Genomic DNA, 27,425 nt, shown 5'->3' on the forward strand with positions numbered 1-27,425 from the left:
GGGACATTCGTTGCTCATTTATTCAATAGCATATAATTCAGTTACATATATTGGCTCTATTCACCCCCAGCACAGGACCTGACTGTTACTGGTATCTATCTTATGTTTCTTTTAGATTGTGAGCCCTTTGGGGACAGGGATCCATCTTATTTATTTATTTTTTCTCTGTGTAAACCACCCTGAGCCATTTTTTGAAGGGTGGTATAGAAATCAAATAAATAATAATAATAAGACTTGATGTCTGGATAAAACAAACCAGTCAATAAGACCTGTCTGACTGTGTAAACAAGAAATAATAATAATATATGTCAATTATACTCAGGCTCTTGATTACCACTGCATACACCTCCCAGCCACCCCCCAACCGCCAGCCTCCACAAACTTGTGTCCCTCATTCTGGTAATGAAATGTTGGCAACCCTAGCCAGGTCTCTCTTGGCAACAGTGGGGGCGGGGGTGGCGTCAGCTGTCCTGATGCCACACATGGCGGGCCCCTCACCTAAAGTATGGTTCAGTATTTGAAATGATTAGATTGATTCTTTTCATTCAGGGCAGTAAAACTAATCACTTAAAATAAAACCCAGGATCAAAAGTTCTTTCAGTATTTTCGGTTTCCCCACACACTCCATTGACTTGACCACTGACTTCAGTGGACCATGGTCCTGTTGTTGACCTGCACATTTAATCAACATATTGATATCAATATGGATAGTTTTTAAAAATATTATATGCATATCTAGCACTCCGTGCCCCCCCCAACAGAAAAACATTGCATTGACACAGAATGTAGTGGCTACATAACAGCCCTGCTGGACCAGGCCCAAAGTCTATCCAGCATCCTGTTTCACATAGTGGCCCACCAGATGCCCCTGAGAAGCCCACAGGCACGAGGGCATGCCCTTTCTCTTGCTGTTGCTCCCCTGGAACTGGTATTTAGAGGCATCCTGCCTCTGAGGCTGGAGGTGGCCTATAGCCATCAGGCTAGCATATAGTGCATCATGCTGCCCACTGAAGAGTGATGCATGCACGCACTTTCTGCCCCAGCCAGCAGCAAGCAGGGGTTGTTGTGTGCACACTAAGGTCTGTGTAACGGCAGCTGCACTGCCACTGTCATTGGAAATAATGGCAAATGTGGCACAACAGCGTCTTACTAATAGCTTTTAATTTCAGTTCTAAAACATCTTTGTGTTTATTTGTTTTAGCCTGATCTCTTAACTTTTTAACCTTGTTTTTTATCTTATATTGTATCTATTTTATTAATGTCATAAGCTGCTCCGAGCATAATGCACTGAAGAGGTGGGGGTATTAATAATAATAATAATAATAATAATAATAATAATAATAATAATAATACATTAATAATTAATAAATAATAAGCAGCTATTATGCACACCTTACTGTGTACACAACAGCCCCCACTGCTGCTTAGTGTGAGGCTAGGTGGCCAGATTTGGCTTTTAAAAAGCCAAATTCTGGCTTACGGCCCATTTGACCCACGAGTATACCCCTTAGGTTCTGGCAACTCTGATGGGGGGACTCTCAACTGGTGGGAAAAGTGCATGCACTCATCCTGCACTATATGTTAGCCCGTGAGAAGAAAATGGGGTTTCACATGAACATTTTGCCCAAGGCCCTGGCTGGCAACCAAAAGAAGTGGTAATCCTAGTCTGCAGTTCTAGCCCTAGAGTTATAACCATGGCTGCAGCTGGTGGTCCTGTGAAAAAAGACCTTTTCAACCGACCAGCATTTTTTTTGTTGCCTTGTTGATTTCTTTCTGTTTCCTTTCTCAGCAAACTCCCAAAGTGGTTTACAATAAAACTATTAAACAATATAATCCAACAGAACTCTGTAAAACAGCAGTGAAAAACAAGGCACGGATATATCTTTGACTATCATTCAGACAGGAGATGGCAGATATCTAGCTGTTACATAGCTTCTGGGTTTCAAAATGTCCTCTGAAAGGGAGGCACTTACTCTTTCTAAAGAGGAAATGTTTTTACTAGCTGTAGTGGAGCAAGATCCACTACCCAGCTTTGCTGGGCAAGGAGTTCCACAGCTAGGGAGCTACCACCAAGAAACCCCTTGATTATTTCTGCCTCCCATCATACTCTAGCAGCAAGAGCACACATGACAAAATTGCCTGGGAATATCTCAACACACAGAAGTGTGGTTTTTCAAGAGCTGGACATCTTGCACTTCCTAAAATGAAGATAAAATTTTGATCCAAGTATAAGACAGTGGGCAGGATCCAGACTAGGTTAGTCACAACTAAGTCTTATTGAAATTAATGGGACTTAACTTGGTCACTGCTGACTTGTCTCATTTACTGCAGTGGTGCTTAGTCATGACTAACAGTCTGGATCTTGTCCATTAATTCTTATTTGTTTAGCATCCTTCCATCTTTCTCTGTGCTTTCTTTAAGACTAACTGCCACCATTCTCAAACCACGACATTAGCTTGGCTAAAAGGAAGATAAATTGAAAGGGGTGGAGGTGGGAACCTGGAGTATGGAAAACTGTCAAGCTCCTTTACGTGGGATAATCAGCAGCAGCCTCTATGCATATGTGTATACTGGTGGCCCTCATTATCCACAGACCCTGTATCCACAACTGGGTCTTAGAGAACCAGCTGCATTATCCACAGGTAGAAAAATAGGCGAAATTAACCTATCCATGGTTTTGAGTGGCCGGAAATGACTTCCGATGTCATTTCCGATTGCCATTTTCCAAACGAAAATGTTTGTGTGTGAATATTTGACTGTCTTCCGAGTTTGAGGGGGTTTTGTTGGAGACCTAGAGAATAAGGTACTGACCTTTTCTTTTATTTCTGCCTCCCTTGCTTTTTTGGCCTTTTTTGGGTGGGGATTAGGAACCTAAACCCCCAATCCCCATTGCTCAAGTTTTGGTTATTCATGGTTTCCGTATTCATGCGTGTAGGTGAGAACGGAACCCCTGCGAATAAAGAGGGCCATCTGTATTAAAATTCTTGTACTACCAAGTAGCTTATACATTATTTTCTATGTGAATATTGACCCACATGATGGGGCCTTGCATACGATCATCTGGGGGTGGCTTGGGGTTGGGAAGAACTCTAACCCTGATGCCCACACATGACCAGAGCCTCGGTTGGGCTCTATGGGTACTCTATGGGTACTCACTACCCATATGATCACAAAGCGGTGCACGCATGCACGGAAGTTACATCCGCTTTTCGCAGGCGGCAGGGGCGGCAAGGAGGACTGCTGCCGCTTCAAAGATTTCACTTAAAAATGGAGCGCCGGAGGGGGAAAAGCAGCGGGAGGGGTAAGTACAACCCCCCCCTTAAAGCAACACCCCCCAGCGTCGAACCGCCGGACCGGGCCACTTGCGAACCGGTTCGTAGGCCTCTAACATGGCCTGCGGACCGATTCATGCACATCCCTACCCAGGCGAGCAGTAGCTTGTCTGTGGCGTTCCTGGCCCAGCTGCGACTCACCCAGCAGCTCTGGGGGTTGGGCACATGGAAGCGCTGCCATGTGGCACCCCAGAGCCCCAACAAAGCATTGCACACTGGGAGCGCCCCCCCCCGAATGTGTCTGCCACGGCTGCAAGCAGCCACGGCAGACGCATGATTCATTAACTCGGTGTTTGGGCATGCTCACGCCCAAAACCTTTGTTAAGTGGCGGGCTACCTAAGAGGGCTTGCCGCTGCCAGGAGCTGTGCTGCTCCCAGTGGTTCACATTCACAGCAGAAACCGGGCTGAGCTCCCTTAGCCCGGTTTCTGCTGCATGTGGGAATAGCCTCATGATTTCCTTCTTTACTTTGTGATGTGTGAAGTAACTTCCATTGTACAGATACATTGATCAGTTCTTTGTATTTTAAAATGCAGAAGTGTGGGAGGAACTCTGATATTTTAAGAGTCATTCTTAATTTTTAACATGATCTGTTCTGAAGGATATCCCTTGTGCTGGGATTCTAAAGAGCATCTAGGGTTCTTTCAGTAGCTTGACCTGCCCCCCCCCCCATTTGTGTAATCCAAATCTAAGCTCAGGCCTTTGTTTCTGTCTCAGTAACTCTTGTTTTTGCTGATGTAATGGGGCTTCTTGCATATCTGCCTTGTACCTAAAATGTACTTAAAGAAGCAGCTGTGTCGTGGTTATTTTGTAGCCAGAGGCTCAAAGTCTGTGGCCATTATCCAAAATGCATTGATATTAACCAGCGTGGTGCAGTGGTTTGAGTGCTGGACTAGGACCGTGGAGACCCGAGTTCAAATCCCCATTCAGCCATGAAACTAGCTGGGTGACTCTGGGCCAGTCACTTCTCTCTCAGCCTAACCTACTTCACAAGGTTGTTGTGAGGAGAAACTCAAGTATGTAGTACACCCCTTTGAGCTCCTTGGAGGAAGAGCGGGATATAAATGTTAATAATAATAATAATAATAATAATAATAAAAATAAAATAACAACATAAGAACAGGCCCTGCTGGATCAGGCCCAAGGTATATCTAGGTCAGTATTCTGTTTCACACAGTGGCCCACCAGATCTCTCTCAGAAGCCCACAGGCAAGAGGTGAGGGCATGTCCTCTGTCTTGCTGTTGCTCCCCTGCAACTGGTATTTGGAGGCATCTTGCCCCTGAGGCTGGAGGTGACCTATAGCCACCAGACTAGTATCCATTGATAGACCTGCCCTCCATGAATTTGTCTAAGCCCCTTTTAAAGCCATCTAAGCTAGTGGCCATCACCACATCCCGGGGCAGAGAATTCCATATATTAATTATGTGCTGTGTAAAAAAGAACTTCCTTCTGTTGGTCCTACATTTCCTGTTCTTCCTGTCAGTCCTGGTCTTCAGTTTCACGTGATGACCCCTGGTACTAGTGTTGTAAGAGAGGGATAAAAAAATTTCTCTGTCTACTCTAGCTACTCCATTCACAATTTTATACACCTCTATCATGTCTCCCCATAATTGCCTCTTTTCTAAACTAAAGAGTCCCAGTTGCTGTAGCCTTGCTTCATAAGGAAGGTGCTCCAGGCCCCCAATCATCGTGGTTGCTCTCCTTTGCACCTTTTCCAGTTCTACAATGTCCTTCTTAAGATATGGTGATTAAGGATGTGCACGAATGTTTCAGCACCTTTTAAGCATGAATAAAGCAGGTCCTTACCTGCTCCTCCACCGCCCCGCCGCTTTTCTGGGTGCTGCGCCGTGCTGCTCATAAGACCCCGTGCCCCAGTTGGATGCACATGGCCACCAGGCTTGCTGCAGCATATCATTTCTGAAGATGGAGGTTCCATTGTCATGGTTAATAACCATTAATAGAGCTGTCCTCCATGAATGTCCTCATGGCATTTTCTGACAAGGAATTGTACGTATCTTTAGGATTACACTATAAGAGGGGTTCTTAATAGCAGGGGTCCATAGGAACATAGGAAGCTGCCATATACTGAGTCAGACCCTTGGACAGTCTCGCTCAGTATTGTCTTCACAGACTGCAGCAGCTTCTCCAACGTTGCAGGCAGAATCTCTCTCAGCCCTATCTTGGAGAAGCCAGGGAGGGAAGTTGAAACCTTCTGCTCTTCCCAGAGTGGCTCTATCCCCTGAAGGGAATATCTTGCATTGCTCACACATCATGTCTCCCATTCATATGCAACCAGGGTGGACCCTGCTTAGCTAAGTGGACAAGTCATGCTTCCTACGACCTTTCCCATGGGATAGATCCAGATGGTCCACTGAACATTCATTTTTTTAATATAAAAGGTAGCTCCCCAAAAACATTGTTTATGATCAAATGTGGCACATCCTTTTTTTCACCCCCTTGAATTTTCGTTAGAACTTCATTGTTGACAAGAGATACCAGAGTGTAACAAGGTCTACAATTCCCAGCCTTTCTCAGCAATGCATATGAAAAGGGCTAGCACTTTTTAATGCAAATTCTTTGCTGCACTGAGCTTAATTTGCTTCCTAGTGAGCTGGAATAAAGTTCTTGAAAATAACTATCCTGAGTACTATTTCCCCCCCCCCCTCTGTTTTTTACGATAGCTTTATTAAAATATATAAATGGGGTGGGGGTCCGTGGGTAATACTTGAGGATCTGGATCTGTAGGTGCAAAAAGGTTAAGAACTCCTGCAATATAGGGTTTGACTGATAATGAAATGTCTATGGATAACAGTTTTGACAAATCATATATGCCTTTGTGACTCTTATAGTTAAAGAGAGGCATCCAGGCCTCAGCAGAGTGCTGCTCTGAATGCATTGCACTCATGCAAGGTTGCCTTCTGCTAGCACAACTCTCCTTCTATTTACGGAAAGAGCTTCTGAGGATGGCAGTCTCAGTGCCTTCCACTGATGCCTTCAGCCTGTGTTAAAGGTCTCAGTGCTTTCCACTGCCATATTAATATGTATTCAGGCCACGTTGAGTGAGTCTTGAGGCCTTGTTATGAAGTTGCACATGTTTATAGTTGCTGTTGATAATATTTATTGCCAAATTTCCTTATTTACATATAATTACAAAGCACTCTATGTACAAAGTTGATTCCAAGTAGTTTTTGTGTGAGGAGAGGAAATAGTTTTGAAAAGCCAATAGACATGTTTAAGACTTAAATCTTGTTATCTACTTTTGTCTAAAAACATAAATTGTTGTCATTTCAGATTTCTGCAGCACTGAAGGAAGGTCAAGTGAGTCCAACAGAGCTTTGTCAGAAGTGTCTCTCCTTAATTAAAGCCACTAGATTTCTTAATGCTTATATTACTGTAGCAGAGGACACCGCATTAAGACAGGCCGAGGCATCTGAGAAGAGATACAGACAAGGTAATTTATTTCTCCTGAATGGGGGATGATCTTCCTTAAAACATTTTTCTGTGTTCCAGTAATTAATGAATGGTATAAAATGAACAGCCAAATTAACTTTATTCTTGTGATATAACAGATTTTGGTCCGTAGTAGTAAGTTTATTTCCATCATAGACCAGAACAGATTTTGATCCCTATTCTGAAACACATTTGTTTGTAGCAACATTATCTGCTGGATATTGTCATAATGTCTATGTAGTGCCAGCATAAGGTCATACTGAGCTTGTTTGGCTGCTGTTATACACTCTTGCATAGTGGAGCGGATGATTTAAGACTTAGGCTTTTAAGTCCTGCTAATGTTACATGCATTTAGGATTGGAGATTTATTTGCAAGTATACATTAATCCTGAATGCCAAATTAGCTGAAATAGGGTGCTTTCATTTGGTCTACTTAGCATTTTGTCTGTTTAGCTTAACTGGTGCTTAAGTTTAAGAATCCCAGCTGAAATGATTGTGAACCTCCCTGTACAATAGGGAAGTTTAGGCCTGGTATTTAACCTGGGTTTCTTTGCTATATTTATATCCTTCCCTCTCTCCAAGGAGTAAGGGGGATGTATATTTGGAATTCCCAGACAGCGACTACCAAACACCACACTGGACCAGGGGTGAGAGAGTAAAACTGCCCAAACTCCAGTGGGGTTCCTTTACATTCTCATTTAGATAGTAGTCAGGCCCCCAAACTTGTTTAGCTTCAGAAGTGAAATAAGGCACCAGGCACCTCCTCTTATGTGCAAGAAGCATACAAGTTACTGTTGGTACAGCTTGAGGCTGACTAGGATGTGCATGGCACAAAAAACAAAGACAGAAATCTGGCACAGGATTTGGCTCCCTGAGAATCTCTGGGGATTTTGTTGTTGTTGCTAAAAAGATAAGTCTCTAGCCCTTGTAGTTAAGAGGTCTTTCTGCAAAATGCCTTTCTTGCTTGTACAACTTGAGAGTCCTTCAGAGCAAAACAGAAGTGGGACCACATTGCATTTCTACCTCTGGGGTACAGCATCATCCACTTAGCGCTGAACACAGTAGTGCCTGCAGACTACAAAATGGGGTAATAAGGAGAAAGAGGTTAGAACCACTTTGAGGAGTGACTGGCTACCTGCCTTCCATATTTGTTCCAAATCTGCCTGCCCAGTAGCTCCAACAATAGCATAGGATCAGACTAAATGTAAAGCATCATTTAGAAGAACCTGACGCTTAAATAAGGCTCCCAGGCTTTTAATTAGAATTAATTTTAATAATTTTAAAAACTTGTTTTAATAATTTTATTGGTTTTTTTGTCATGTATTTTAATTTTAATTTTAAATATTTTAAATTCTGTACACCGCCTAGAGATATGCATATCAGGCGGTATAAAATTATGATAAATAAATGAATAAATATGTGGCATGTTTTATGCACAGTTCTAAAATGTCTTTGTACTATTATGTAGGTCAGACACTAGGGGACTTAGATGGAATTCCTGTTGCAGTGAAAGACAACTTCAGCACAGCTGGTATTGAAACAACATGTGCATCCAATATGCTGAAAGGTAAAGTAGAGTTCTAAGATAAAGCAACACCCTTTAGCTCCGATTCAAAGTCTCTTAAGGAAACAGAGTGCTTCTGTTTAGACTTAAATCTGTTTATTTCTTTGCAGAAAACTGCATTGATGAATGGATACATTGATTGATCTGCATACAGCTGTCTTAATACACCCAAGAATTTGGGGACACAACGATTTTTAGCATTGTGTCCATGCTGGTCAGGTTTATCAAGGGCTTAATTCTTTGCCTAATGAACACTGCACCTAGGCAATCATTACAGTGGTTGACATCCAAGCTAGCAAAACAGGTGCAGAACCGAGAGGTACACACTCATAGTGGAAGCCTTCCTGAAGGCAGTGCTCAGTGGGGAGGGTGAGTTTTGTGGATCCTACTTTCCCTTCAAAGCATCCTGTGTCTGGTAGAAATATGTTTCTGAGGGTCATGCAGCCCTCAGAGACATACTTTAATGTGGCACAAAAGGGTGACCCCGAAAGCAGAGTACTGGACAATGCACAGTTATGTTCTGTCGTTCACAGTGGGCATGGAGCTCATGTTTCACGCCCACTTCAGTAGTGTGGATGTCAGCCAGGGCATACATATCTAGTGTCAAGCTCATTAAGTCTCCCTTAATAAGACATTGCACGTATTGTGACGTGTGCTGGTCGTAGACCATAATCAAGGTTTGATTGATTTGACATCAACAGTTAGCTTGCATTACAGAAATACAAAAACAAAATCTGGTTGCAGTGGTAAAATGCCATAAGGATTTAGAAATACAGAATCATTCAGCCAATTCAGTCTTTGCATTTTCAGGTTATGTCCCCCCTTACAATGCAACAGTAGTTCAGAAATTGCTGGATCAAGGAGCACTACTTGTTGGGAAAACAAACCTAGATGAATTTGCTATGGGGTAAGTTGAGTTCAGTAACTTTAAGCCTCTCTGTTGCATTGTTTCACTGAAGTTTCAGTAATACTTGGCATGTATTTCTTGTACTGTAAACAAGTTTCAAGCTTGCTTCTGCAACCATAGCGATTAGAAATGTGCTTATTATTGAAGGAAAAACAAATCTGTAATAGTCAGGTCAGTGAATGCTGAACATGGTTAGCTAATGTGGAAACACAACATTTATTCACTTAGGGTCCCTGAAGGAACTTGAATCCTATGGCTGAAATAGTGAAGCCAGCTGCACATAAGTAATTGCAGTGAGGACAACAGACTCCACATGTGCTCCTGCAATAATGTCATACACTGTAGGAGCACAGGTTGCTGGAGATTGTGATGGCTGCAGTCAGGAAGTTCCACAGGCTATATCCAGAATGCTGGAATCCAGAGCAGTGGGGAGAGGGAGGGAGGTCTTAGAAGGTGCCAGGTTGCTCACCACTGGGTGAACTCCTTGATTGCACAGACAGATAAGAATCTGTCTTATAAGAGTGACAGCTGACTGACCTTTGTGGTTCTGCTTTGGTGTAAAGGATTTCAAATGTACTTAAGACAGAAAGAAGTGGTGACCAAATCTATAGCTGAAGTATACATCTCCAGCTTTATTCTCTCGGATTATCTCATCCTAGCTCTGGAAGTACAGATGGGGCATTTGGACCAGTTAAGAATCCCTGGAGTTACTCGCAACAATATAGAGAAAAGTGTGCACAAAACTCCAGTGCTCAGAATGAAGACACCAACTGGTTGATAACAGGAGGAAGCTCTGGAGGCAGCGCAGCTGCAGTGTCGTCTTTCACATGCTTTGCGTAAGAGGCTTTTTAGAACAGTTTCTCCTTAAGAGCTGTAACGTTACTATGTTAACACTTGTTTAAAGTGCAAACAATATGCTAAGTTCTGTACAGACCCCTCCCCCCCCCAAAAAAATTGTTCCCGATTAGGATGCTAACAATCTACTCCAGAGGGACAGGACTATAATAGAGGAAAAGGACAGGGCTTGATAAAGCAGGCTTGAGGATCAAATAAAGCTTCCTAATATTTTGTCTGTATGACTTAACCCATGTCATTCTAAGTATTGTCTGTTGTCTCAATGTGAGCATTTGGTGCCACTTGAAAATAATTTATTGTGGCAGTAAGGGGTAGGAGATATTACTGACATCCTCCTAATCTCCTCTCTTTGAAAACTTCTGTGGGATCAACAATATATCCCGGAGCTCAACTCCACAAAAAACAGAAGGAATTTTGATTCTACAGCATCTTATCCCGCACCACAAAATACCCTTTCATCCCAGACTTTGTTTTGATGTCAGTGTGAGTCAATATTTCAGATAGAGTAGGATTTTCTGACTAACATTCTAAATTATCTAGCTCTACTGACATCGATAGGCTGTCTTTAAGAAAAGCTTATTTTTAAAACTGCATTTACGATGGTGCCTGATCCAGCCCAAGTTGAGCGCTTGAAGGTCCTGTGGTTTCTTTGGAAAAGTTCTATGCACACATTCAGCTCTCCTGTTGGAATCAATGGGGCTTCTTCAGAGTGCTTAACTTTGGCCTAGTGTGCATTATTCAAGAGTATGAAGTCCATATACAAAATGATGAATGGACACAATAGGCTCTGATGCTGCAATTATTAATTGAATTATATTGTATATAGTGTATTATATTTATCAGAATATGCATGCGTCTATTCCCATTTAGCCTTTGTTTCACATTGTTTGGGGGTTATCCCACCCTGTACCTCACCCCATGAGTGTATGCAGAAGTGCACCTAGGTAATTTTGGAGCCCAGACCTAAAGGCCTTTGGAGCTGCCTGACCCTTGCAAGTTAACCCCCCCCCCACACACACACACCATGACACATGCAGTAATTTTAACACATGGGTTTTTGAGGCACAAACAGCAGCTTAACTCACAAGAATTTTAGAAAAGAGGTGTATTTATGCAAAATGCATTGGGAGAAGCATTTCAACACACTACATAACATATTCCCAACCCACATTTTTCTTTCCCCACTCTCCCCTCTGTCTCTAAAGCAGAGGTCACACTTGGCCACCCCAGCACAGGTCACAGTCATGCTTGGCCACCCGGTGCATCTCAGGCCTGCAGCGCAGCACGTCAACCACACCACCTGGGACTCACTAAAGTAGATTGGGGGGCCCCCAGAGGAGGTGGAGGCCCTGGACTTTGGCCCAGAAGTCCAGGGGTAAGAGCGCCTCGGTGTATGAATATCTGCCACATTCATAGTTGATGCATCTGAAAAAATAGGTTCTTGCCACACAAAAATATTGTCTAATCTCTGCAACCTTTCTAGTGTGTTTACTGTTTTTAAAAACTGTATTTTTACTGTTATACTGTGTGTGGTTGAGTATATTTGTAAAGAGCCTTTGATATAATTCACAGCTATAACAGTAGACCCAATGTGAATGTGACATGTAGTTTGTTTCTGATGGTGGTGGTTTGTTTCAACCCTAGGGCATTGGGATCTGATACAGGTGGATCCACCAGAAATCCTGCCTCTCACTGTGGAATTGTTGGTCTGAAGCCAACATATGGCCTGGTTTCCCGCCACGGTCTCATTCCACTCGTGAACTCCATGGACGTACCAGGCATTTTAACCAGACATGTTGACGATGCAGCCACTGTTTTAGGTATAACAGTTGTACATGTCACTCTATGCAGTTGTGTCAAAGCTAAGTTAGTTCTGTAGTTCTCTCACTTTCCAGGAATTCATGAACCTTTCATCTTATTTTAGGTGTGCTCAGTGGGCATGATCCAAAAGACTCCACCACAGTGCAAGAACCTTGTCGTCTTTTCCAGTTACCCAGCTTGACAGATATCAAGAATCTTTGCATAGGCATACCAAAGGTAACTTGTATATAATTAGTCAATAGAGGAGAATTAAATTTTCTTGATATCCTACTGATATCCTTTCATGATATCCTCACAATCCGTTTTGGATTTCACTACTCAGAAGAGCTTGGTATCATCTGCAAATTTGGCCACCTCACTGCTTACCCCTGCTTCTAGATCATTTATGAATAAATTAAAAAGCACCGGTCCCAATACAGATCCCTGGGGGACCCCACTTCTTACTTCCCTCCATTGTGAAAATTCTCCATTTATACCTACCCTCTGTTTCCTGTCTTTCAACCAGTTAGCAATCCACACATGTACTTGTCCCCTTATCCCATGACTGCTAAGATTCCTCAAGAGTCTTTGATGAGGAACTTTGTCAAAAGCTTTTTGGAAGTCCAGGTAGACTATGTCAACTGGATCACCTTGATCCACACAGTTGTTGACACTCTCAAAGAACTCCAAAAGGTTGGTGAGACAAGATTTACCTTTGTGGAAGCCATGCTGGCTCACTCCCAGCAGGGCCTGTTCTTCTAGGTGCTTTACAATTTTATCCTTGAGGATGCTTTCCATCAATTTGCCTGGAACGGACATTAGGTTAGCCGGCCTGTAATTTCCTGGATCGCCCCTGGATCTCTTTTTGAAAATCGGTGTTACATTTGCTACTCTCCAGTCCTCTGGTACAGAGCCCAATTTCAGGTATAAGTTATATATTTTAACAAGGAGGTCGGCAATTTGACATTTGAGTTCTTTGAGGACTCTTGGATGGATGCCATCCGGCCCTGGTGATTTGTTAGTTTTCAGTTTTTCCAGACAGTTTAGAACATCATCTCTTGTTGCTTCTATCTGAGCTGAGTCAGGTAGAAGTGGACTCCTCCAAGGAGTCCAGAGTTACATACATGGTTATATTTATCCTCACAACAACCCTTTCGGTTAGGTTAGGCTGCGAGATAAGCGACTGGCCCACAGTCACCCAGTGAGTTTCATGGCTGAATAGGGTTTTGAACTAGGATCCCCTCAATCCTAATCCAACCCTGCAACCACTGCACCCCACTGGCTCTTCACATATTTTAAATGTCTGAATCAAACCAAGAGTTGACAATTTTGTCTTTCTCTAAAATGAGTAAACTGAAAAGAGATAAAGTTAACAGGAAACTGTAGCTCCATTGTATGCACCAACAGAAAGAGAAAAGACGTTGGGAACCACTCTAACATACAGACTGCTGCTAAAAATGTAGTTCCAGTAAATAGCAGAAATGAATTGCCCCTTTTTTTACTGGCTTAGGGGCCAATTCAGATGATACTTTCCTACCGGCCCTGCTCTCATGTGATTAAGATGAGAGCATTGCAGCATGGTGTAGTGGTTCGTGTTGGACTAGGTCTAGGGAGACCCGAGTTTAAATCCCCATTCAGCCATGAAACTCACTAAGTGACTCTAGGCCAGTCTCTTATCTCTTGGCCTAACCTACCTCACAAGGGTGTAGTGAGTCCTCCTTGGAGAAAGAGCAGGATATCAACAAAAATAAATCCCTTGAGTATGTCTCTCTCCCCAACACACCATTCCTTCACACCACAGGGGAGGGGATTATCCAAACCACCCCTTACATGCACTTCAAATGCAGCATTGAAGTAGTATTGAGAATGTGAGTAGAGGGCTGTGTCAGATGAACTGTGCCCCATGCAATTAAGGAACAGTGTACTGATAATGGAAATGTGCATCCTCAATCTCAATCATAGAATGTGAATGTGAGCCCTTAGAATGTGAGCCCTTTGGGGACAGGGATCCATCTTATTTGTTTGTTATTTCTCTGTGTAAACCGCCCTGAGCCATTTTTGGAAGGGCAGTATAGAAATCAAATTAAAAATAATAATGATGATGATGATGTAGGGACTGGTTAGAATATATTGTCTACTCATGTCAGGCTCTGGAATTGAGGCCAATCCCATCACTGCCTCCCCCAGTAGCCCGAGTTTTTTACCCGGGCATCTACCGGGGTTAAAGGGCGCAAGCACTCCCTTTACCCCAGGTCTGTGGTTGTGTGTATGCTCGAGCTGGGCACCTAGAGTGCCTGGCTTAAAGGGGAATCCCTCGATGCGCCACACTGCTTGCATGGTGCATCATCTTGGGATTCCTGGAGGCTCATTTTCCCATCCTCCAGACAGCTATGCTACTCGGAACAGCATGGATCATGTGGGTGTGTGCCACGCAGTGTTTTGTCAATTGTCTGGTGGGAACGTAGGTTCAACCTGACCTTTCTCCCCACCTGCCCTCCCTTTCCCAGTAATGGTTGTGAGAACGACTTTCGAGAGTTTTTCATTTTGCTAAATAACATGTACAGAAGTGTTTTGTGAGGATGAAAGCATTATTACAGCAATTGGGCCATTCCTCAATGTGGAATTGGGCCTTCTGTGTGTCAATATTCCACCATGGAGGGCAAAGGTTTAATACTAAGTTTTGCTCTTCAGCCTTCCCGTATTACTCGTCATCATTACTGCTACCAGAAAAGTCTTCAATCTCCGTCAGGGATTGGGCCAAATTGGAACAGACAGTCTCGGCTCTTCTCTGGCTGAGGTCACTGGTTAAGTTTGAACTCCTCATTCCAATTTCCTCAGCTAGAGCTGTTATGACTCATCTTATCCCCACCATTCCTCATCAGTTCCCAAAAGGCAGGCTGATCTCCAGAGCCAGCTGCAGTTTGGCACTGAATCTATAAGCCAACATAGGGCGCTGGGTAATGTGTTGTACTGTGGTATATGCTACCCTGAGCTGAATAGAGGAAGGATGGCATACCAAGGTTGCTGCTGCTGCTGCTGTTGTTGTTATTGTTATTTATTCGATTTCTATACCACCCTTCCAAAAATTGCTCAGGGCAGTTTACACAGAGAAATAACAAACAAAACAAAACAAAAAACCAAAAAAGATGCAACCCTGTCCCCAAAGGGCGCACACTCTAAAAAGAAACGTAAGGTAGATACCAGCAACAGTCACTGGAGGTACTGTGCTGGGGGTGGATAGGGCCAGTTACTCTCCCCCTGCTCAATAAAGAGAATCACCACGTTAAAAGGTGCCTCTTTGCCCAGTTAGCAGGGGTAATAACTACCACAAGAACATTGTTCCATAATTTTGTTTTTTAAAAAGAAAATACCAAATATTAGAAGGATAAATTGCTTTACTGACTAATTTGCATTCAGGAATTTTATTTGACATACTAAATGACTCTTGAATATTTTTGAAAATTTCAGTTGGATGTCAGGCTAGACTTAGAACAATTTGTTATGGGGCAGCTAACAAAATTTATTATTATTAAGATTCATACATAAGAGTGGAAGTACCTCTTCTTTCATAATAAAAATAAATAAAAACATGGCTGGGGGAGATGGCCCTGATCAGGACCACGAGGAAGGGCATTTTTAATTCTTTTCCCATCTGCTATTTTCCTGCCAAAAATCCCCCTCAAAAGCAGACAACAGCACAACAGGTAAGAGTTAACCTCTCTCTCTCCACACACCACCACCCTCATCAGGATGAGATTACCCCACAGCTGTTCTTTATGAAAAGGTTTTTATGAACTTTTACTTCCAAGCATGCCTCTTTAGCTCATGGTTAGCTGAACATCTCGGCCCCATTCAAATGTTATTAAACAAAGGTTGTACTCTCGTACTGCCTCTGAAAGCATGCTGGAAGTCCATCCCAGGTGCATCAGTCACCTTCTCCCCCATGCCGCTAACCAGGGGTGTAGCCACCATTGTGTGAATGGGTTCAAAGAACCCGGGCCGCCAATGGTAGGGGCTGATGAAGCCCCCAGGGGTGTGTGGCTTGGACAAAGGGAGTGTGGCCTTGAGCTCTGAAGAGCACGAGCAAGCCCTTCCCTATCATTTCAGGCAGTGCTTGCTGCCTGAAAGCATCTATTCTCCCTTTCTCTTCCTCTCTGGATGCTCCCTGAAAAAGATGGGCAAGCATTCGCTCGTGGGCAGGGAGGGGATTTCTCTCGGGGCTCAGGCACACCCCACGCACGTGACGTCATGAGCACGGGATGTCATCAAAGGGACCGCCGGGCGGGGCTGGACCCAGGCTGCCGCTTGGCTAGCTCTGCGCCTTCCGCTCACATTCTTTAGACAAACACTGAATTGTGTCAAGCATCATTTTGCTCTGAACTAGATGCCTTGTGCCACCAACTGCATAAGTAAATCTTATTATTCTTCAGACAAACTGCTGAAATCATGAGTGGCTTGCGGGAGAAGATAACTGACACACCCAGGAGGGACTTCAAATGTGTTTTCAGAGGCTATACCAGAGTACAGTCTTGGTTTAATAATGTCTGAATGGTGCTCGTGTTCGATCCTTGGAGAAAGACTAAAATGCACCTAAATATGTATGTTTGAGTGAGCATGAAATTAATCTCGTTGCATTTTAACTCCCTTCCCAAGGAATACAATACACCAGAACTGTGCAGTGAAACTCTGGCAGTGTGGTCTAAGGCAGCCAACCTTTTTGAGAAAGCTGGTGCCAAAGTGATTGAAGTGAGTTTGCCCCACACCTGTCACTCAATCGTCTGTTACCATGTGCTGTGTGCAGCAGAAGTAGCATCAAACATGGCCCGATTTGATGGGCTGGAATATGGTAAGACGTCTTTCCATCTAATGTGAAGACTTGGGTAAGATCTACAAATTACACAATATATAATAACTATATACTGAACAATAATAACTATATACTGAACTCTGTGTCTGACATAGTGCCCATGGGTGTATCAGCCCAGTAACATTGCATGCACGCAGGTTGCGCAAATGAAGCTATACAAGAGTAAGCCCATTATTTATAATTGGCTTACTCTAGTGTAACCTCATTTCCACAACTTTTGCTTTTGTGTATATGCGTTATTACTGGACGGACATACCATTGCATGATATGTCAGCCTTGGTTTTCTGCTTGGATATAATATTACCATAGAATATTCATCTATATCCGTTCTTTGACTGGCAGCCTACAGGCCACATAAGATCTGTTGAATGATTAATTGGTCGTACAAGCTGCTTCTTCTCAAGCATCATTGCTCCTGCACCTTTCGCTGGCTCATAGTCTCCACAGTACTGGCTCCATATTTCTGTATGGTTTTGTGCATGCACATGTATATGTTAATGTGCTGAATATTAAGGAAACATGGCTTACAGGACTGGAGGGCCAGCAGCCACTGCAGTCAGTTTGAGTCAAGTAGAAGCTTCTAAGATAAGAACAGCCCTGCTGGATCGGGCCCAAGAATGCCCATCTAGTCCAGCATCCTGTTTCACACAGTGCCCCACCAGATGCTGCTGGGACCCTACAGGCAGGAGTTGAGGGCATGCCCTCCCTCCTGCTGTTACTCCCCTGCAACTGGTACTCAGAGGCATCCTGCCTCTGAGGCTGGAGGTGGCCCAGTGCCAGATGACAGGCAAGTTAGTTAGTCCTCCAAAAACCTTACTGAGTGGTGTTTGCCTGCATTATGCATTTCCCACAACACAGTGACTAGCAGTTGATTTGCTGCATGTTTAACAAAAACGTATGGGAACTGGTATAGACACAATTAAGAGAGTGTCAGCATGCTACAAGGTGACCTCTTTGAGTAAGAACACATTTTTCTTAATGAGCACAATAATGTGTGTTTTTCTTTTCCTGCCTTTCCCCAATATCCTCTGTTCATGTTTTCAGATACAAATGATGACAGTGGCATTTGCACATGGTTCACTAAGTTTCTGATTGGTTGGCTCATAGTCAGGCCCATGATTATTTGACATTCCCTACCAGGCCAAGTCCCAGCCCTGGAAAAATCTTTAATCCTTGTTTCTCTGACACTTCCGGCAGAAAAGATGGGTTAGGAACTGTAGGAGCAAGTGAATGGCATGCTCCTTCTCGGAGAGGGGCAGGTCACTTGCCTTGGGAACCAACATAAATGTGGAGCTGGTTGGTTGGCCTGCACAATTGTATATTATATGGAAATGGCTGAAAAATGAGCACTATTTCCAGAGGTTTGGAAGGAAACAACAGTGACAATTTCCAGGGTTTACCTTTTTTTAAGAATCTTGCTGGAGCAGTCCAACAAGAACATTGGTATGATTCATTTGCATTCAGAGCCAAAGCCAAGTATGTTTTTGAAGGGTTGTTTTTAAAAAATGTGTTTTTAAAAGAAGAAACCCTTTTGAAGAAGACTTGGAGCACTTCACACAATTAGTGTAAAGTGCTGGGAGGGTTAGTATGGGGAGAGCCTGCTCTCCCCACACATGAGCAGAGTGCTTGTCCTGGGAGGCCAGATTGGCCACCCACAAAACTACCGGCTCCGTCACGTGGTGGGGATCGAGGGTTGCCCAGCCCCCAGAATGCCCCACATGAGTGCTCGGGGCATGCTGGGGAGACCCCCAAGGCCGGAAGGCTTGATGGAGCCTCCTAGTCAGGAGTCTCGTCCTCATGAGTTGCCACGGAGATGTGGCATGGCGTCTCACGACCCAAAAACCCAGGTTAGCGCAGCACTCGCTCCACTAACCTGGGAGGGGGAGGGGAGGGGTTTTTAGGCAGGCTAACCGCCAGAGAACCACCAAACCTGGGCTGGGCTGCATTAGCCTGCTTTCGCACAGTCGTGTGCATAGCTTCATGGGCTTTTTATGTACATCTGTCGGTGAGTCACGCAATATGACATGTAGCCAACTGTTTAAGGCAGGGCTGCTCAACTTCGGCCCTCCTGCAGATGTTGGCCTACAATTCCCATAATCCCTGGCTATTGGCCACTGTGGCTGGGGATTATGGGAGTTGTAGTTCAAAAACAGCTGGGGGGCCTAAGTTGAGCAGGCCTGGTCTAAGGTAAAAGAGGATTCGTTAATCATGTCAAAAGAATAGCAATGCCTGCTGCAGAACCAACTCTGAACCAACATATCTGATGTGCTTTTTTAATTACAGAAAGATTAGGTCTCTGCCAGAGCCTTTTTAGCACTATGGAAAGTCTCTCATTGACATCAGTGAGGTCTGTTTGTGGATGAAGTTTCTTTATAATTATTCCTAGGAGCATGTTTTTATCATGAGAGAAATGTTGACTCAGCTGTGTCCTTTGAGGAGTGTATTCCACAGCACGAAGTACATGCAATGTTCAGCTCAATTGTTTGGCTCAAGGTCAACTGATGAGGGAATACAGTGTTTTTGAAATACCTCTGCACTTCCTGATCAAAGACAATGGCTCCTGTTTGGTATTACTCTCCCCTGTACTTTCCAGAGTACATTATAAGTGTCAAGTTAATTGAAATATTGTACTTCAACAGTTTGATTCACAAATCTGTTTCCAAGCATTTTATTGGAAAAATAACCAAGAGGAGTAAGTCCTGCCCCTAATTCAAAAATTTTGTGTCCAAATATAAAATAATTGTGCCATCATAATGGTGCTGTGGTGCCACTATAGCATGTTGTTTTGTGAAGCTGTGCTATATCACATTTAGCACATCTTATTTTATATAATGGCAGATAAAGTCTTCAGAACTTCCTGGCAACTATAACGGTAATATATTGTTCCCCTTAAAGTGCTAGTATACAGGTGTGGCAATTGTATTGTTTTTTATTGTTGCTTATTGAACTCTTTTAGGAACCTTAGGATGGTAAACAATTGTGCGGACCCACAGTGTAAAACTGGGGTAGAAATAAAGGAATCATCACCACTTTGGGATACTGGATCCAGGACATGGCCTGAAGGCCACCTTGCTGAAGCTAAGCAGATCTCATCAGTGTCTGCTCTGCTAACTGGGCAAAGAGGCACCTTTTTTAACATGGTGGTTCTCTGTATTTAGCAAGGGGGGAGAGTAACAGACCCTATCCAGCACCAGCAAAGTACCTCCAGTGACTGTTGCTGGTGTCTGTCTTATGTTTCCTTCTAGATTGTAAGCCCTTTGGGGACAGGGATCCATCTTACTTATTGTTTCTCTATATAAACCGTTTTGGAAACATTTCTTGAAAAGCAGTATATAAGTTGTTGTGTCTACTTAGGAGACCACTGGAGAATCCCATGTATACTGTCTTGACTTCTGTAATGCAAGTTGGGATATAAATGAAATGAAATACTGGGAATACAGCTTCCACAGGCAGTGAAAGAGTTGAAAAGTGCCCTTTCATTAGTCATGAAGGCTACAAACAGTGGCTGACATACTGACTAATGAAGCACTCATGCTTCTAGGGGCTGCGGGGGCACATTGGGAGCCCTTGTTGAACTCCCTGTTCCCCTGCACAAGCACCGTTGTGCAGCTGTGCATACAGGCGAACTTCACCATTCACGGGCCTGACATCTGCAGTTCTGCATATTTGCAGTCAGGTAATTGACACCAGACCTCGGCATATGGAGGGTGTTTGTGGGTTTTTTTGAAATTTCCATGGTTTGGGGCTGACTGGAAAAGACCTCCAAGGTCATTCCTGGCCACCATTTTAACGAAAGAAGCCATTTTGTGGCTTTTTTTGTTTTAATCTGTGAAAAATTGCAGCAAAATGGCAGACTGGACTTTTGGAGGTCTGTGCAAGACAGCTGCGGTATGGCAGTTTATTTTCACTATTTCCACCCTTTTTGCCATTTTTTCACTATTTTGCAGCCTCCGGGAACCTAAACCTGCCCCCCCCATCCTATTGGCTTAATGGCCTGTTATCCACAGTTCCGTTATCTGTGATTGTAACAGAGAATGGAGCCCCTACATATAACGGGGGTTGCCTGTACATCAAATATCTAATCCTCAAGTGATTATTTAGAATTATATTTAGAAATATATAGGCCTGTCAAAACTGTAGCTTCTTCACTGGGTTCTTCCTGATTGTGGGAGTAAAACCTAATTCAGACATTATTCTGTATGGGTGTGCAGATGTCTGAACACTCATACATGTGTTTGTGAATGACTGTACCTAAAAGTGAACTTTTAAAAAGTTAACCTGGATACAGGCCCTTAAATGCATGGTACAGATAGGAAGTGTACTTCTGTACCTGTGTATAACATAACATGTGAATGATTGTACCTCTGTACGGATTTGTACATGTGTTCACTGTATACTTGTATGAGTATTAAGACAGAGTGGATTCTGCAATACTATCAGCGAATTCTTGTGTGGGTGGAAGCATTGCCTGTACTCAGTTGTATTATCACCAGAGTGAAAAGGTGTCCAAATTAGGACTAAGCAGAAAAAGTCCTCCTCCTACCTGCCTTTGTAGCTATAAAAAGGGGCTTCACTTTCAATAATTGACAGAGCTGTAAACAAGGGTGAAATGTTCACCCGGCTTACTGGTAGTAGAGCCCAAGAAGTGAAGCTGCAGGCTGGGAGACATCAGCACGTGATGGGTAGGTAGCGTGGTCAGTCTGTGTTGGGGGCAGACAGGGGCTTCAACAGCAACTGCATTCTCCTCCTTCATCCAGACATGGCCTATTTCCTCCATCCAGAGTAAGGGTAATAAGATACAGGAAGCCTTACCTTCACTTTGAATTAGCTTCACTTGCTCTCAGTAGCATGTCACAACGCCAACTCTGAGTGGAAGTGTAGTGCTGTCATATCACCACATTCACAATGTGATTCCCAATTGGCCAGGATGATGATGTAAAAAAGCTTGGTAGAAGATACCAAAAACTGGCACTGAAGCAACTGTTATAAGGGACAGGCAACAGTGGGCAAACAAGCATGGAAAAGGTAAGCTTCTGGGAGTCTTTAGGAGAACATTTCATCCAAGAACCTTCAGCCCAGTCTCCTCTGAATAGCTGCCTCAGATGGCTCCTGCTGAAACCCACATGGAATTGTTGGCGTCCCCGACAATGAACAAACAGAACATCTGACACTGAGCTATATGCAACAGCAGCATGTAAACCCCCAATATACCTTTCTGCTATACACCACAATGATGTCTATTGCTTATTCATGAGGTAACTTTGAATGGTTTTAAGATGCGTTCCAAATCACTGGTGACTTTTAATTTTAGGACACCGCAGCAATGCTGACAAGTCCACGGAAGCCTTGTATGCAGCAACACGCCGGGAAGGCTTTAATGAGGTTGTACGGGGAAGAATTCTATCAGGAAACTACTTCTTGCTAAAACAGTAAGTTCAGCACATTTTAAAGCTCAAATTTACAAAGCCAGCATTTTATTTGTTGTGCAGTTAAGGGTGAAATTACTCATGCTGGACAGATTTTTCCACCTAGTAAAAGCAATATTATTATTGCTGATACTGCTACAGCTGTAACATACAGCAAAACACTGTTTTGTAAATTTCTGCATAATCTAATATGTGACACTCTCTCTCTCTCTCTCTCTCTCTCTCTCAGCCAGGATCTTATTTTAATTTTTCTAAGAAAAGCACTAATGCATGTGTGGGTCTTTCTTCTAAACATTAGAGAAAGCACCCAAATTAGTACTTGCATGAATGGAAAACGAGTACAAGCAGGAGGAGAGGCAAATTTCATTGATTTGCGCCTCCCCTTCCCTTTGCTGTCCTCTAAATATGTCTTTAAGGGTTGTAGATGACCCTCAAGGACATATTTTGATGGAGGCAAATTGGGCTGGAGAGGGGGAAAGGCAATCAGCAAAAATCACCTTTCTCCCTCTTGCAGAGCAGAATATCTTCCATTCATGCAAATACTGGCCTACATTCAAACTAAGTATTGTGCATGGGAACACCTCCATGTGCACATGGAGGGGATAAGAAATATTTTTGCTTTTCCTCTGCAGCGAATTGTGCCTCCCAAAAATATATCTGAGGGTCCTACAACTCTCAGGGATATAGTTTTGGTAGGGATAGGCAGCTGTAGATAGGGATAGAAAGTGGGGGATTGCTGAAAATTGCCTCCCCACCCACCCATTGCACACATAGAAATGTTCCCCATGCAAACCCATTTGGACGTAGGCCACTAATCCAGATGCTGCCCACAATTCAGGTGGTCAGGTTTGTTATTTATACCTGAGAAACCTGAGGTCAGATCTCAACTCAACCAGAAAGTAACTTCAGTGCATCATTCTCTTGCAGCCTAACTTCAATGGAAAGGGCTCAAATGGTTACTTAGTTCAGTTCCCTGCCCCAAGAAAGGCTATTGCATGTAAAACAGTCCTAGCAAATTTGACTTACCCAGGAAGTGGAATCTGTCAGAACCCTGGGGAGGAAATAAGGGGGCTTCTTACCATTCTTGACTGGAGAAAGTTCTGCATAGTTTTTAAGACAATGACAAAGCAGGTACGCTTTGCAAACATGCATGTGCATGCACACACACACACACATCTTTATTTGTACAGTATGGTATGATGAGCAGATGGCTGAGACCTGGGTTCAAATTTCTACTTAAACATGACATTCACTGGATGACTTTGATTAGCCACTTTTCCCCTCACTAAAACTATTTCACAGGATTGTTGGAAGGATAAAATGGAATAGCTCCCATGCACACACTGTAAATTCTTTGGAGGGATGCAAATGAGTTAAAGAACAGCAATACATGTACAAAACCCAAACAATTAGGGTATTGTAGTGGGATGCTGGTGGGGTCCATGTGACAGGATGAATGGCCAGGTAAGAATTCTGGTTTAAGAGAGGATACCCAAGAAGTGCTTGGAATTTTAGATGGAGGAATAAGATAACTAAATAGTCTTCCCTCAGTTCTGAATATACTGTTTGCCCAAAAGGAAGAGGTCCTCAAATTTCAAACGATTACCCCCCCCCCATTTCTTACATCAAAGTATTTGGTGAGGGGGCGGGGGTTAGTTTGGATTCAGGTAAATACAGTATGTTCTGTTCTTAATGAGCTGTGCCATCACATAGCCCGGCCTAGCTGAAATATTATTCAGCAGAAAAAACTTTCAAACAGGCCTTCAGTGATATTCCAGGGACTACAGCATGGACAGGTAACTGTAGCTGTTTAAGGATGATTTTTAGGTTCAGCCCTGTAATAATCCCGATGGTGAAGAGATACAGTCTGCTAACCATAGAAGCAAGAGTACATATGGCAACACTGCTGGGAAAGATGTCCACAACTACTCCACTATTGATGTTCAATGAAATTTGACCATGTATCTTACACTGATGTGTGGTAAATCAACCTTACCATTTGACAGAATAATAAGAAGGCCAAGTTACCTCTGGAAAAAAGAGGACGCACCTGAGGTAGTCTGATCATCTTTATGGCCTCCTCATCTTTTATAATAAACTTCATCTCTAAGAATAGTGCATTGCAGATGGATTGTTGATTGTGGCCAGTGCCTCAATGGTTTGATGCCTGTGTTTGCTTTAACAGTAGTTGGAGAAAGACTAATGTCCTCTTGCAATTTATACCCTGGCTTCCATGTCCCAGCTGCCTAAAGGACTGGGAGACAGATTTGTTTTTTCTGTTTCCAGCTCTCACAGGACTTTTTCCCCTTTAGGAACTATGAGAATTATTTCATCAAAGCCCAAAAAGTGAGACGACTCATTGCCAATGATTTCACAAAACTCTTTAGTTCTGGGGTCAATGTTCTGCTCACCCCAACTACTCTGAATCAGACTGTGCCGTACACAGAGTTCATCAAAGAAGACAACAGAACCCGCAGCACCCAAGATGATATTTTCACCCAGGCTGCCAATATGGCTGGTAAGAAAATTGGAGTTGTTCTCTAACACTTCTTGTTGTAATAATCTTTCTTTTTTAAAACAGACACTTCCAACAACCCATTTTCTTTGTGCAGTACTACTGGAACCTTTCAAACAGTAAAAAAACCAGATTCTCTTTTTACATATTCATCCTGGATTTGATACCAAACTGATCTAGAACCATTTTGTTCTCCTGCATTCACCTATAGTTGCAGTATAATAGGGTCTTGGGTAATTTGTACATGGAAAGCAATGTCCTGGTCCCTACTTCTGAGTAATTTTTTCCCCTTAGAGGGCCTCCATGTGTGCTTTACAGCCCACCTCCTGTGCTTATTGACTTGTGAAAAATGAGGAATCGGAGTGGACTGTTCTTCACTACTGTGGGGAGTGAAAGAAAGATGGGGTTCGGGGAACTTCTTCATGTTAGCTATCCAAACAACATTATTTATAGTTGTTAACAAATTACAACACATATTACATTTAAAATGCTTGCCAAAAGGAGAGAAAAGGCTCCTTGTAGTCTATTCAAGATAAGCTGTACATTTATACTGAAATATACAGTATAAATATAATGTAAGCACCCTTGAAATTCAATTATATTGATCATATGGATTCAACCTTTGGATAGCCAGATTCAAATCACAGCTTAGACATCATGCAGAACCACAGTTTATTTTAACCAGGGTTCATTTTACAAACCTGGAATGGCACCACAGATGATACAAAATCTTGATTTGTTTTGCCATAGTGTAGTGGTTCAGATTCCGCCCCTTCTCCTTACTTCCTGTGATCTAAACCTGCCTCTTTCTATGGGAAAGTGCAAGGGCAGAGCTACTGAAACAAACCAAGATTAAATCACAGTTATGGGTTCAGGCATCACTCAAGACCATGGTTAGAGCAAAGAAAGCAACTTCAGACCTTGAGTTCAGATTGTGGTTTTACTGGCCAAGAAAAAACCACAGTTTGTTGCCTGGCACGTGTGCAGACATACAAACTAACCACAGAGGAAATACAATGTGGTTCCACATGATATCTAAACCCCACTTCACTGGGTAGCTTTGGCAAGTACCTATATTTTTTAATTTATTCATTCATTCAATTTATATACCACCCTTCCAAAATGGCTCAGGGTGCTTTACAACAGAATAAAAACAATTAAAACCAGTTAACAATTAAAATCAACACTATAAAAACAGAATGAAACCAATTAAATATTCAAGCAGCTAAAAACCCTGGGAAACCAGGGCAAACAGATAGGTTTTAAGGGCTCTCCTGAAGGACAGTAATGAACTCAAATTGAGGATTTCTGCCAGGAGTGCATTCCATAGCCCAGGAACAGCTACAGAAAAGCCTGTTAGTCGCCACCAGATGAACCAGTGGTAACTGGAGACGGACCTCCTCAGATGACTTTAACGTGCAGTGGGGATCATGCAGAAGAAGGTGCTCTCTAAGATAACTATATATCTCAATCTTCTCATGCTAGTAAAGAACAGAACAAGTTTGTTCTGAAGATGAATTAAAATAAAGAAATGTGGTTAGCATGTTAAGGTTAGACGAGGCTATACAAACTAAACTGCCTTGGGTTATTCTGATGAAATGTGGTACATACATGTAATAAATTAAAAAAACAAATAATTGCCTTGTGTAGATATTCTTGCTTTGGGTTTACCACTTTTTAGTGCCCATTACATCTATTTTGTCTTGCAGGATTGCCAGCTGTAAGTGTTCCCTCCGCACTCTCAAAAAAGGGTTTGCCAATTGGGCTGCAGTTTATTGGCCGTGCATTCCATGACATGCAGCTTCTCACGGTCGCCAAATGGTTTGAAGAGCAAGTGCAGTTTCCTGCAATACAGCTACAGGGAATAATGGATCATCTTGATTCTGTCTCCCCCCAGGAGAAGTCAGCATTTTTTTCATGACATGTAACTTGAGATTTTATTAACAGCACAATGAAAAGAATTCTAGAGCAATCAAAAGCTGTATTTTGAAGTTTCAAACATAATTTCTCCAAGAATGATACTCTTCTGATCTAAGAAGCAAGCGTAGAATGGAATTCTTATTCTAAGAATGGAATAAACTGAAATCACTAGAAGTTTCTTAGTGTACACTTAAATTGTTATGAGGCTTGTAACTGTATCATAGTGTTTACATTGTAAATAGAAAGCCAGCAGATACTTGGACTAACTAAATTTCAGCTCAAACCTAGACAACAAGCCATGTGCAAAGACTGATGCTTTGTTCATTATGCAAAAGTGCAAGTCAGGTGGACATCAGACATACCTCGTAGGCAAATCTGCAGATGTCTATAACGTTTTTTAGTTTTAAAAGGCTAGTAGTGAGCAAGGTAGAGGCCTCCCAGTCTGAATTTTGGGCATCCCAGTCTGTAATCAGAGTACTGCATTAGACACACATCTAGGGGGCAGAGAGGATGGTTCTTAAGAATTTAGTTTGAACTGTCTCTGAGGCATCCCGATTAATATAGATTCCCATTTGTATATAAAGTTTGGGCTAGGGTTCTAGCCTCAAAGAGCTTTAAAAGCTGCTGGAATTATTTCTCCTTTTGTGAAAAAAACATTTCTTTATGTCCATTGAAGATCTTAGTGCCATTTGCACACTCAATATGAGACCCAAATTCCCATGGAACTGAATACTACCAGATATTTTAAATTAGAAGCCTGTTCAATTCTGTTTCCCTCAATAATCCATT

General features: G+C 42.8%; 1 protein-coding gene across 1 annotated transcript in view; it reads left to right on the forward strand.

Annotated features, from left to right (window-relative positions):
* Positions 1 to 26,810, forward strand: part of QRSL1 (glutaminyl-tRNA amidotransferase subunit QRSL1) — a 27,350-nt gene extending 540 nt beyond the window's left edge. Inside the window, exons 2-11 of the mRNA XM_053288773.1 lie at positions 6,624 to 6,783; positions 8,251 to 8,349; positions 9,157 to 9,253; positions 9,913 to 10,089; positions 11,753 to 11,928; positions 12,033 to 12,145; positions 16,562 to 16,754; positions 22,087 to 22,204; positions 24,514 to 24,719; positions 26,426 to 26,810. Coding sequence (XP_053144748.1) covers positions 6,624 to 6,783; positions 8,251 to 8,349; positions 9,157 to 9,253; positions 9,913 to 10,089; positions 11,753 to 11,928; positions 12,033 to 12,145; positions 16,562 to 16,754; positions 22,087 to 22,204; positions 24,514 to 24,719; positions 26,426 to 26,637 — 1,551 coding nt within the window. The 3' untranslated portion in view covers positions 26,638 to 26,810. The remainder of the gene's footprint in view (positions 1 to 6,623; positions 6,784 to 8,250; positions 8,350 to 9,156; positions 9,254 to 9,912; positions 10,090 to 11,752; positions 11,929 to 12,032; positions 12,146 to 16,561; positions 16,755 to 22,086; positions 22,205 to 24,513; positions 24,720 to 26,425) is intronic.
* Positions 26,811 to 27,425: the final 615 nt, after the last annotated feature.

The sequence above is a fragment of the Hemicordylus capensis genome, chromosome 1 (genome assembly GCF_027244095.1).
Source record: "Hemicordylus capensis ecotype Gifberg chromosome 1, rHemCap1.1.pri, whole genome shotgun sequence".
NCBI classification, from domain to species: domain Eukaryota; kingdom Metazoa; phylum Chordata; class Lepidosauria; order Squamata; family Cordylidae; genus Hemicordylus; species Hemicordylus capensis.